The sequence below is a fragment of the Macaca fascicularis genome, chromosome 15 (assembly GCF_037993035.2).
Source record: "Macaca fascicularis isolate 582-1 chromosome 15, T2T-MFA8v1.1".
Taxonomy (NCBI): domain Eukaryota; kingdom Metazoa; phylum Chordata; class Mammalia; order Primates; family Cercopithecidae; genus Macaca; species Macaca fascicularis.
In genome coordinates this window covers 47,794,205-47,806,648 of record NC_088389.1, presented here as the reverse complement: position 1 = coordinate 47,806,648, position 12,444 = coordinate 47,794,205, and the positions used below count along the sequence as shown (strand labels likewise).

The following is a 12,444-nucleotide window of genomic DNA, read 5'->3' as shown; positions in this document are numbered from 1 at the left end:
TCTACTGCTGTGAACTTTCTAACATTCCTCCAGGAATGTCACAATGATTGACATGAAATGATTGATAGAAAATGGTTGTTACAGCATTCCTGGGCTTTTTCATCCCATAGAACCAGAAGGTGGGTAAGAGATGGAGGCCACAACAGAATAGATGCTTAATAACAAAATGAGGTGCGTTTGAAGGACCTTGTGAAAGAGTACAGAGGGGCCCCAGTGGAACTCAATATCAGAAGAGCTTATTGCAAAAATAGAAAAGAGTAAACAAATCTTTATAACTCTACTTGAAATGTGGAATGCATCCTGATCTAGCGTTTTAAGTAAGGCTTATACATGTCTTTCTTTTAAGTCCTTCACTGCCCATCTTTGTGAAAGATTTGGAGCCAAAATATGATAAAATATGCCAGAATCCCAATTGTTTTAATCTATTCCAAACTACTTTCAAATGTTAGTTTTTGTTTTTCTTGTTTAGGAGTCAAAAGAAAATTAGTCACCCACAGGATCAACAGAACTGGACATCTCTCTCTAATATACCAATCATTTTATTGGCATTAAATCTCTTGCCCTGGTACTCACAGCACATGCGCGCACACACACACACACACACGCACACACACCTGAACACACACTGTATTATAATTTTTCATGACCACACAATGATAACAACTGATACATAAATTACCATTAGACAATTATGCATTTTGTTTTACCTTAAAAGACAAGGAGCTCTAATCAAAAAGCCAGACAATAATACAACTTGGCAAGGATGTGGAAAAATCAGAGCTCCCATACATTGCTGATGAGAATGTAAAATGGTGCAACTGCTTTAGAAAACAGTTTGTCAGTTCCTCAGAAAGTTAAACACAGAGTTACCATATTACCACAAAATTCTAATCCTGGATATAAACCCAAGGGAAATGGAAATTTTGTTTACACAAAAATTTGTACACTAATGTTTATACCATTTTTTTTGGGGGGGATGGAGTTTTGCTCTTGTTGCTCTGGCTGGAGTGCAATGGCACGATCTGGGCTCACTGCAACCTCTGCCTCCCGGGTTCAAGCGATTCTCCTGCCTCAGCCTCCCAAGTAGCTGGGATTACAGGCATGCATCATCACGACCGGCCAATTTTTGTATTTTTAATAGAGATGGGGGTTCGCTACATTGGCCAGGCTGGTCTTGAACTCCTGGCCTCAAGCGATCCACCAATCTGGGCCTCCCAAAGTGCTGAAATTACAGATGTGAGCCACTGTGCCTGGCCAAAGTACTGATATATTCAATAACATGAATGCACCTTGAAAATGTATGCAGTGAAAGCAGCCAGTGATTAAAGACCACATATTCTATGATTCCCTTCATAGGAAATGTTCAGAATAGCAAATCTGTTTTGCTTACTGTGGATTTATGGTTGCCTAGGATTTGGGAGTGGGGGATGGAGGGAATTTGGTATAACTACTAAAGGGTACAGTGTTTCTTCTTGGAGTGATGAAATTGTTCTAAAATTGATTGTAGTGATGATTGCACAACTCTGTGAATATAGAAAAGGTAAAGAGATAGTCATCCTAGCTGCGTATTCTGAATTTATAGGTTATGGTTCATCCTAAAGGGCAATTAAACACTCACACTTTAATGAAGCTTGAAGGAAATGGAGAAAGGGAACTTCTAGTATGCTCTGGGCACCATGTCATTTATTTAATGTATTTTATATCATTTTATCTTCGGTTAAGTATTATTATCCTGTTTTACAAATGAAGAAACTGAAGTTTATGCAGGTTGAACTACAGTGGGTCACAAAATCATTAAAGGGCAGAATGGTAGATATCACTTTTTTCATTCTAAAGCTCAAATGCATTCTAACATGTGGATAGGCCATCTGTTGGTATCTTTCATCATTATAAATTAACATGTTAAAAATAATAATTTTGTAGAGACATTGTGTGTATTAATAAGATACACTTTGAGGTCATAGGGTTGATTATTTTTTGGGGGGATGGGATGAGGAAGGATGTCTCCAGATACAAGAAGAAGGGATTTCTGGGAATTTCTTTTGATGCTTCAAAAAAACAAACAAACAAAAACACAAAAAGCATAAGATATAGCAAGAGAAAAACAAAATATATTAAGATGTCTGTAAGGCACTGAGTTAGGTTTTAGAAATTGATTAACAAGGCCAGATGTGGTGGTTCACACCTGTAATCCCAGCACTTTGGGAGGCTGAGGTGGGCGGATCACCTGAGGTTGGGAGTTCAAGACCAGCCTGACCAACATGGGGAAACCCCATCTCTACTAAAAATACAAAATTAGCTGGGTGTGGTGGCACATGCCTGTAATCCCAGCTACTCGGGAGGCTGAGGCAGGAGAATTGCTTGAACCCAGTAGGCAGAGGTTATGGTGAGCCAAGATCGAGCCATTGCACTCCAGCCTGGGCAACAAGAGTGAAACTCCGTCCCCCAACACCCCACCCCCCAAAAAAAGAAATTGATGAACAATCCATCACAGGGATGAAAACCATCTTTCACCTCGAGCTCAACTTTACCAGATTTCTATTGCCTCCCTAGAGCAACTCTGCTGAGGAGGATTCTGTGGCAGAGCCCAGAGCAAGTGGTGAAGAAAGCTGGGATTGATTAGTGAGGCCTGCCACAGCATAAGAGGGGGAGAGGGGTATCAGGAGAGCTCACCGCTTTTTGCTAATTTTTTTTTCTTTTAAGTAATACAAAACATGCAAGTGTAATGAGGAAGTTTACTGTAGCTTATCAGAAAAAATGTGAAATTCTACTTGATTTTAAATTGATCATGTATTAATAATTACTGAGACAGTGCTATTCATTACAATGCGTTTGGATTTTGAGTATGTGCATGGAAGATTTAAGATTCTTACCGGAGAATTGTTCACATCCACATTAGCAAAAAATACATTTTGGTATTTCACAGACATTGCCTTCAAAATAAAAAATAAATATTTCCCATTAGTTTGATGTTAATATTAAAATATACAGTGGAAGTGTCTTTTCAGTAGAAATGAAGAAATGAACAAAAAAGCTGTTAAAGAGGACTAAGCATCATTCTGACATTTCGCTACAGCCTAGAGCCTGAAGCATCAAGTCAAATACCAGATGATGCCAAGGTCAGATGATGTAAGGACCAGTGGCAGAAGCAGAGTCAAAGAACCAAACTGAAGATTAGAGTTTCAAGGTTGGCAAAGAAATAACAGAATGTGTGTGGTCGGTCCAGACTTACCTTGTGGGGTGCCGGAAGGGATAGTAGAGTGGCTTTCTCCTGGGAGAGCTGTCCAGGGAGTCTGTCTTCAGTGATCTTTGAGATATAGCTCTCTGAGCCAAACTCTACTTTCTCTTGCCTGGCATTTTGAGAGGTGCTGGTGCTACTGGTGGTAGAAGGCTGTTCTGCTTGAAGTGATGTTAACATTTTAATGCTGACCATTGGCCTAATTTCCTTCCACCCCTGTTGCCATCTCTCTGTGCTCTACTATGTATGGAAACTAGATTTTCCAGGTTCTATTGCTGGCTGACTTCCAATTAAGTTTTTCCAATGGGAAGTATTTGCAGGAAATGGAAGGGGAGGAGGGAAGAAGTAACTCCCTTCTACTTCTGTTTTGTTCTGGAATCGTCTTTGGCAGTGGTGGCGACCATGATGCTGGTAGTGGGTCTAGGGGAAGAGGAAGTGGCAGCAGCCACAGCAGCAGCAGTGACAACAGTGGCCCATAAATGTCAGCTCCTGGGTGTCTTTTCAGACAGCTGTGTTCATACCTTAAGGACACTTGATGGCATCTTGAATTGTTTGCTTAAAATCATAGCTCATGAATTTCTAGTCACTTATTTCTGTTGATCTAACTCTAAAATGTGTTTCCTGAATTTGATCTTTCCTTTTTCTCTAAAAGCCACGGCTCTAGCTTTGGAAAAACCTATCATTACTGACATTCACCCTGGGTTTCCTGCTTTTAGACTTTCCAACCTATTCTTGTGCAACCTCCAAAAATATTTTCTAAACGCCACATTTGATTGTGGCAAAATCCTCCTTAAAATTGTCCTATTTGACTCTCCACAGCAGTTTGTTGAGTTATAACACAAGATCCTACTTGATCTGGCCTCAGCTTCCTTTTTCATGCTCGTGTTTTGCCACTTCCATTGCACACTATATGTAAGCCTCTCAGACTACATATTGCCTTCCCCCAATCACACCATACAATTTCTCAATAAAATTATAGCCTCTCCTTTTCCAGAAATGTTCTTTTCAGGGATTTATGCCTAGTGGTCCTCTTAGCCCAGGATCCGCAAACTATGCCCTGTGGACCAAATCTAGCCCTCCACCTGTTCTTTTAAATAAAGTTTTATTGGAACTAGTTGCCCATCTGTTTTTGTGTTGTCATTGGATTTTGCACTACAGCAGCAAAGTTGAATAGTTGTGACAGAGATCATATGGCCTGCAAAGCTGAAAAGATTTTCCGTCTTGTCCTTTACAGGAAAAGTTTGTTGACCCCTGCTCTTGCATGATTTAAATCACTTCTTAAAACCCACATTTTCTTATGAGTCACTGGTTTTTTTCTTGTTGTAATACATCCATTAGCAATTTCTTCAGAGAGATTCTGTGGCTAGTAAACTTTTAGTTTTTGTGTGTCTGAAAATGTCTTGAACTCTTTCCCTCTCTTGAATAATGGTTTTGCTAACTAACTTCCATTTTACCATCCTGGAAAACCTGGAAGGGAAAAGTGGTGAAGATTTCTTTGCCTCCCTTGCAGCTAGAGTTCTGGATGCAAATTTCATTTTACCAGTTAGATGCATGCCAGTGAAATTTGAAAGGCAGAATGAGACAGAAGCTATTTTCTTCTTATTTTTTGGTGGAAAGCAAAGTTGTGGGTACTGGTTGTGCTAGAGGCAAGCAGTGGTAGCAGCCAGACTCAGGGTTCAGACATCAACTTCTTAGATGTCCAGAGGCCATGGTGGCTGTAGTAGCTGCCTAATCCTGCTTCTGACTCTCTGACCGCTGCTCTGTTGGTGGCTTTTTAACTCCCAATCATGGCCTCCCATTTCCCGTGACTTCTGATGATGGCAAAGTTAGAATCTCCACAGGTGGGTCTGTGGTGTTCTGAAGACTGGTTCATGGAGTTTCTGTCCCAAACGCATTCACTCAGTCTCTGATGATTTTATGAGCATTTAATTCCTTGTATTAAAATCTTTTTCTAATTTGGTTCTAATGTGGTTTATGTTTCTTGCTTTGATCTCTAACTGATACAGTCATCTAACCTTTTTGATACCAGGGACTAGTTTCATGGAAGACTTTTTTTCCCCCACAGACTGGGGGTGGAGGGATGGTTTCAGGATGAAACTGTTCCACCTCAGATCATCAGGTATTCGATTCTCATAAGGAGTGTGCAACCTAGATCCCTCGCATGTGCAGTTCACAATAGGGTTTGTACTCCTATGAAAATGTAATGCTGCTGCTAATATAATAGGAGGTGGAGCTCAGGAGGTAATGCTTACTCGCTGGCCGCTCACCTCCTGCTGTGTGGCCAGTTCTGAATAGGCCACGGACCTGTGGAGCGGTACTGGTCCATGGCTTGGGGGCTGGGGATCCCTGATCTAGGGTAAGTGAAGCCTTCCTCCAACCCCCTCATATAATATGAGTTAAAAGAAAATTACACATATAATACAGGAATGTCTTCTCTTGCAAAAGTTCAAACATTACAAGAAAAATAAAGCAAAATATGAAACTCTCCCATTCACAATCTTCCAACAATTTCCACTCCTTTTCACAGAAAAAAAAACTTGTTTGATGTGCATCTTTCTGCTTCTCATTTGTTTGCATATATAAATTATATATGTATATGTGTATATACATATGGTTATATACTCACAAATATACTTATATGTACATATATGTGTCTGTTTTATGTAAATGGGGCCATACTCTATACACTGCTTATACTGTGCTCTTTTTACTTAATAATATGTTGTCCTGGAGATGATTACATATTTACATGGATCTACTTAATCCTTTTAAACACCTGAAATATTTCACAGAGTGGAGCACCAAAATTTAAAAACTGTATTTGCATTAGCCTGGATTCCTGCAGAAAACGGATGGCACAATCAAATTAGGATAATTTGAGTTTTTTTTTTTTTTAAACAAAGGGACTAACTATATCTATTAAGTTAGAATGGGCATAGGAGGGGCTGCAGAGCCTGGATGTAGCAAAAGCCAAGCTGTTACGGCCTGAAGATATGAGGGAGGCAGAGGTTACCAAGACATAGATTTCATTTTATTTCATGACAATGCCTCTTATTGGTTATTGGAATTGCATCAGCTTTGACTCTGTGGCCTGTGAGTATGTAGTACATTTATATTTCTGAAACTGAACGCTAGCTATCCTGTGGCAAAGTCAAGGAGATCCTCTTTCCTAAGTCTTCAGTGTCAGCATGGTAGGGCCAGTCAGAAACTAAAATGTTCCCTCAGGATATTCTTTATTTTTTATTTTTGAATACAGACAGAGTTTCACTATGTTGGCCAGGGTGGTCTGAAACTCCCGGCCCCAAGCAATCCTCCCTCTTTGTCCTCCCAAAGTGCTAGGATTACAGGCATCAACCACCATGGCTGGCCTCCCTTCTGGATATTCTAAGAATTTTAGGCAGAGAAAGGATGTTGTGATGTTATGTAACCAGTTTCTCTATTGGAATATAAGTTCATTTTAAATTAAATATCAAAGATTGTGACTGTGGTTAAAATTAACTCAGGCCGTGACTGAGGCTCAGGTGGATTAAAAAAAGTTGAAATGTTAGAAACCTTGCTGAAAATAAACCAGAGTATTTTCAGCTGTGTAGAATATTCATTATATTTGAAGGAATAAACTTCACAAAATTGACCATAAAAACATGTAAAGTTGTATACAATAAGGAAAAATGAAAAAAGTGCCCTGAGATTCTTTCTGCAATATGTTATACCAAAAATAAATAAATAAAATGTTAAAAACTGTTAAGTAGGATGTTACAGAAATTAACCAGATAAAATATGGTATAGATAGTAAAAGATTCATTTGGAGACCATAAAAACATGAACCAATATGTATGTGGAAAAAAGACTTGAATATAAATATATGAGTACAACTCAGTAGAATATTTTACAAAGTAAATCAAGGACAAGAAAGGAACATGCAAGGCCTATTATTTGCCTCATTGCAACAACACGTGTGGACTTGGAGGACATCATGCTAAGTGAAACGAGTGAGTCACCATAGAATAAATACTGCATGATTCAATGTTTATGAAGTATGTAAAATATAGTCAACTTACAGAAGCAGAAAATATAATGGTGGATGCCAGGGAACAGGGAAGGAGTGAAAGAGTTGTTTAATGGGTATAAAGATACAATTGCACAGGACGATAAGTTCTAGAGATCTGATATAACCAGGCATCCTCAGTCCCAGGGCTGGTCTATGGCCTGTTAGGAACCAGGTTGCACAGCAGGAGGTGAGTGGTGGGTGAGTGATCATTACTGCCTGAGCTCTGCCTCCTGTCGGATCAGCGTGGAATTAGATCCTCATAGGAGCAAGAACCGTATTGTGAACTGCACATGTGAGGGAGCGAGGTTGCATTACTTACGAGAATCTAATACCTGATGATCTGAGGTGGAACAGTTTCTTCCTGAAACCATCCCCGCACCTCTACCCTAACCCGTAGTCCATGCAAATTGTCTTCCACAAAACTGGTCCCTGGTGTCAAAAAGTTGGGGGCCACTGTAATATACAACATAGTGCTTATAGTTAACATGAGGGAGTTGCACACTTAAAAATTTAGTATAGATTTCATGTTAAGTGTTCTTATCACACATACACGCACACACACAAAAGCAAATGTACACAAGATTTCATTTGAAGGTGATGGATTTTGATTGTGGTAATAATATCATGGGTGTATACATATGTCCCGACATCAGTTGTATACATTAAATAAACAGATTTTGTTTATTTAACAATTATACCTCAATAAAGATATTTAACAATTATACATCAATAAAGCTGTAGGATAAATAACATAAAGACATATGGTTTGTTCTGATAATAAGGTTGAAGAACTGGGAAAAATTTATTCTTTTATGTTATATTTAAAAACAAATATTGTATTTATCTGTATTCTAATCCAGTGTTTGAAAGTTCTGAACTCCTGAAACTTTGGTAAAATGTCATTGCTATAATATGAAGAATCCATTAATTTGTACAACTGGACTCCTTTGCACATCTTGGGATGTTCCTTGCAGAATTACCTGTGGACAAGTAGTATTAATTTTCTGGTGTGTACACTCATTATCTAATTAGATCTCAGTAGATTATCTTCAAGTTAATCAGGGTGCTTCAAAAAACTATGTCTCCATAGTGGCTCATAAGTGCCAAACTTTTAAGAATTACTGGGAAAAATATTCTGGAACTTTAAATTTCTTCTAAAACTATGAGATAGGCACTGGTTGTACTTACATGGAAAACAGGTACCATCCTTTTGCAGGGACCACACCATTTTGAAGAAAATTCAACCACTGCGAGTTTGTGTCCGGCAGCTGTCAGAAATGTTTTAAATTCATTCTGAAACCAGAAAATAAATGAGGAAATGTCTCATGACATTTTGTAGAGAATAAGATGACAGGTTAGTTTTGCTTTTGTTTTTGGTTTTTTTTAGAGCCAGGGTATCACTATGTTGCCCAGGCTGGTCTCAAACTCCTGGGCCCAAGTGATCCTCCTGCCTCAGCTTCCCAAAGTGCTGGGATTACAGGTGTGAGCCACCATATCTGGCCATGTTAGTTCTTAAAAACCTTAACCATGTATCCCATGCCATTGTTCTCCAGCTGACCCCACCTTCTCTAAATGTCCCTCATGTCAAATATATTTCTCTTTGTAAGTACATATAAATCATGGAAGTCTATGCACCAAAAAGGTTGGTAATGGAAGTTGATAACGGTGGTTACCTCTGAGGAGAAACAGGTTGGCCAGGGAGGGATGGGGGCTGGAGGGTGGCGGTTAATTGCTGTTCAGGGTGGATATCTATAGTACTAGATTTTTATTAAACAAGGGCCTAAACATGCATGACTAGTGAACTTTCAAAGGAGACGAACTAATCTCACACCTTGATTCAGTTCTTGTTTTTTGGGGGGAAGTGATCAGTATTACAGCTATGGCTAAAACTATACATTTAAGGATTTGACATGCTTCTGGCTGAATGTCAAGTGAATTTCCCATCAACTGTTTGTATCATCTAAGTAAATCAAGGTTTCCCTTCCTGGGACTCAGATGACTGCATCTATATTTGCTTGCTTTATGAGAAGTGACTGGTCCTACACTAGTTATTTCATGCATGATTGATCTCCCCAAGTCCTTACAGGACTTAATCTTGATTCATTCCTGTACCCTCCCATGATCCCTAACTGACACATAAGTGCTTATAGAGTACTCATCGAGTAAATGCTCATGGAGTGTTTTCTTTAATTTAATTTAATTTTATTTTTTGGAGACAGGGTCTGGCTCTTCGTCCAGGCTAGGGTGTTGTGGTGCGATCTCAGCTTACTGCAGCCTCTGCCTCCTGGACTCAAGCCATCCTCCCACCTCAGTCTCCCAAAGTGCTGGGATTATAGGTGTGAGCCACCTTGCCCAGCCTGAGTGTCTTCTTGATGAATGAATGATTTGCCAATATATAGTACTCTGTTCAAGATTTTTTCTTTTCTCACTGGAATTGCAACAATTGTAACTAATTTACTCTGTGCCCTATATTCTCTACCATAATCTTTACAACAACACTATGATGTGTATACTATTATTATCTCCATTTTACAAATGAGAAAACTGAAGTTCACTAACTTTATCTGATCAATTAGCTGGTGAGTGGTGTAGTTGGCATTGGTATCCTAGGCAGCCTTACCCCAGTTCCTATTTCCTTAAGCACTACAGAAAATCCACTCCTGAGTTCATCATAGAATTAGAACTTATTCTCCCTTTCATTGGCCCTAATTGCACTGTGTGCTTATTCCCAGACCAAACATTGAGAGGAGGGGGATGGGATTGTTAATTGGATTAAGCCAAGCAAGGCCTATTCCTACTATGGATGGGTTTAATCCATACAAATGACATGTGATACGGTTTGGCTGTGTCTCCATCCAAATCTCACCTTAAACTGTAGCTCCCATAATCCCCACATTGCATGGGAGGGACCTGGGGGGAGGTAATTGAATCATGGGGCAGGTTTTTCCCATGCTGTTCTTGTGACAGTGAGTAAGTCTCAAAATATACTCTCTTGCCTGCCACCATGTAAGACATGCCTTTGCTCCTCCTTTGCCTTTGCCATGACTGTGAGGCCTTCCCAGCCATGTGGAACTGTGAGTTCATTAGATCTCTTTTTCTTTATAAATTACCAAGTCTTGGGCATTTCTTCATAGCAGTATGCAAATAGACTAATACAACATACCTGCTCTATGATAGCCTGGACAATTACGTGGCTACTTTGTTTAGTTTCAATCAGGTAGAAGAGACGACTCAAAGAAGATGCACTCTCTTTCTTTATCAATGTTCCTCTAGGATGGAGTAACTAACTTTTCAGAGCCATGCCAAGCCTTTATTTCTCACTTGCTTCTGAAGTTATAAGGTAGATGCCATCCTTACAAGCTCCCAGCACTCTTCACTTTCCAGTAGTTGTTGTTTGGGTGTGAGCTGGCCTAGTTGGACCCATGAACTTAACTTGACTAAATTATCTGAAGGAAATACTCTCACAGTATAGGTATTTATTTAACACATACCTATTGAGGCCTATACTATGCCAGGTACTGCACAAACTGCTAGGATACCACTGTGGCAAACAAAAGAAAACAAACAAAAACTATGCATTCTGTCTCCATGGAGTTTACATTTTAGAATGGGAAGCTTACTGTAAGGTCAATAGGTAATATATGTAGTATATTAGTGATGATTGCTAATGAAGAAAACAAAAAGAAAATGAAGTAGGAAGGAAGAATGGGGGTTGGATTACAACTGTAGTCCGGATGGCCAAGGTCAACCTCAAAGAGAAGGTGGCATCTGAATAAAGATAGGATGGAGAGCAGGGCCTCCGAAAAGGTCCCTGGAGAGGAAAGGAAAGGTCTTCTGAGGGAATAAGGCTCTGGGCTATTCTGTGACATCCCCAGAACATTAAAAAAATAAGTGCCAAAAGCATTAGCAAATGTGTGATGTTTCAAAATATGTTCTTATATCAAGGTTATAGGGCAGTGCTCTCTTAATCTGGTCAGTGTCATTTTTGTGATCTGTATAGCAACCCTTGGGGAAAATGTCAGAAGTCTAAATCTGCGGGTGCGGGTGGACATGAGGCTCAGGCCCTAAACCCTCTCCCCTCCTCCAGCTCTTGACTTCCTGTAATGAGGGCAGGCATCAGAAGGTCTGGGTTCTAATGCCCACACTACCTCTTAAATGAAGTAGCCCTGAACCTCTCTTTTAGAGGCAATTTTCTCCTTTATAAATCAAGAATTATCTCTGTCCTGTACATGAATTTAGATTTGTTGTGACAGCAACATTGGGCAATGAGTAGAAGGTGGCACTACAAAGTACCTACCTAAGGGATTCTTGATACTATTGGTCACAATTTTCCCACTCCAGTCCACATCTGGGGTTTCTATTCTCTTTCCTAGGATAAGAGAAAAGGTGTGGGATCCCTTACTTCCATGGAATTTTCCAGGTACAACTGAGGTAGGATCCATGGGATCAGATACAGGATGAGATATACTAAGAGCTGGTCTAGAATTCATCTGAAGTCAAGCAGGAAATAAGAGTCCAGGAGGAAGAAAGCCCTTCTTTATCAATTTGCCCCTTGGCTGCTTTTCTAGATAGTGCCATCCCTCAAGGAACAAGATATAGAGCAAGAATTTAAAACTCTCCCCTTGCTACAATGCAATGATGGAATACTGGATAGAGAGAATACATTCTTAAAGTTTTTCAAATCTGTTCCCAAGATGGCCACATTTGAAATATTCAGTGAAGCCAAATAAATACCTACCATGTCGTTAATAATCTGCACCATGATCACACCAGGGAAGTGCTGATGAAAATCCCCTGTTGGTTTAGTTGGATCACTGTAGCTGTCTCCTATTTATTACAGTATCCTGCCCGGAATACATGGGTAACTTCTCTATGACATCATTAAACATGTCATCTCAGAACCCGGAACTTTGACAGACTTTGGATCTTATTTCACTTTTATGCCATGACTAGTTCACTTGTGGACAGCCAAGAATCAGAAAACTGAGGGCCTTATATGCAGAATCAGTAATGTGTTTGTCTTATTTTCATCTTTTGTAACCTATTTCTGCATATTCTTCTCCCATCTCCAATCCTTCCATCCCATCACCAAATGAGAAGTAAGCAGAGTAATATTAAATAGATGAGATTTTCACTTAAGAATTTAAAGACACGATTG

General features: G+C 39.6%; 1 protein-coding gene across 3 annotated transcripts in view; it reads right to left on the bottom strand.

Annotated features, from left to right (window-relative positions):
- The window catches only part of TXNDC8 (thioredoxin domain containing 8), a 34,718-nt gene extending 22,528 nt beyond the window's left edge, over positions 1-12,190 (bottom strand). The window contains exons 1-3 of one of the 3 annotated variants that reach the window (XM_045372546.2): positions 12,025-12,190; positions 8,475-8,579; positions 2,874-2,933 (exon numbers count right to left, since the gene is read on the bottom strand). In XM_045372546.2, the coding sequence (XP_045228481.1) occupies positions 2,874-2,933; positions 8,475-8,579; positions 12,025-12,048 (189 nt within the window). In that variant the 5' untranslated portion in view covers positions 12,049-12,190. The remainder of the gene's footprint in view (positions 1-2,873; positions 2,934-8,474; positions 8,580-12,024) is intronic. The other 2 variants (XM_005581098.4, NM_001284910.2) reach the window with 2 other exon arrangements.
- Between the last annotated feature and the right edge of the window lie 254 nt (positions 12,191-12,444).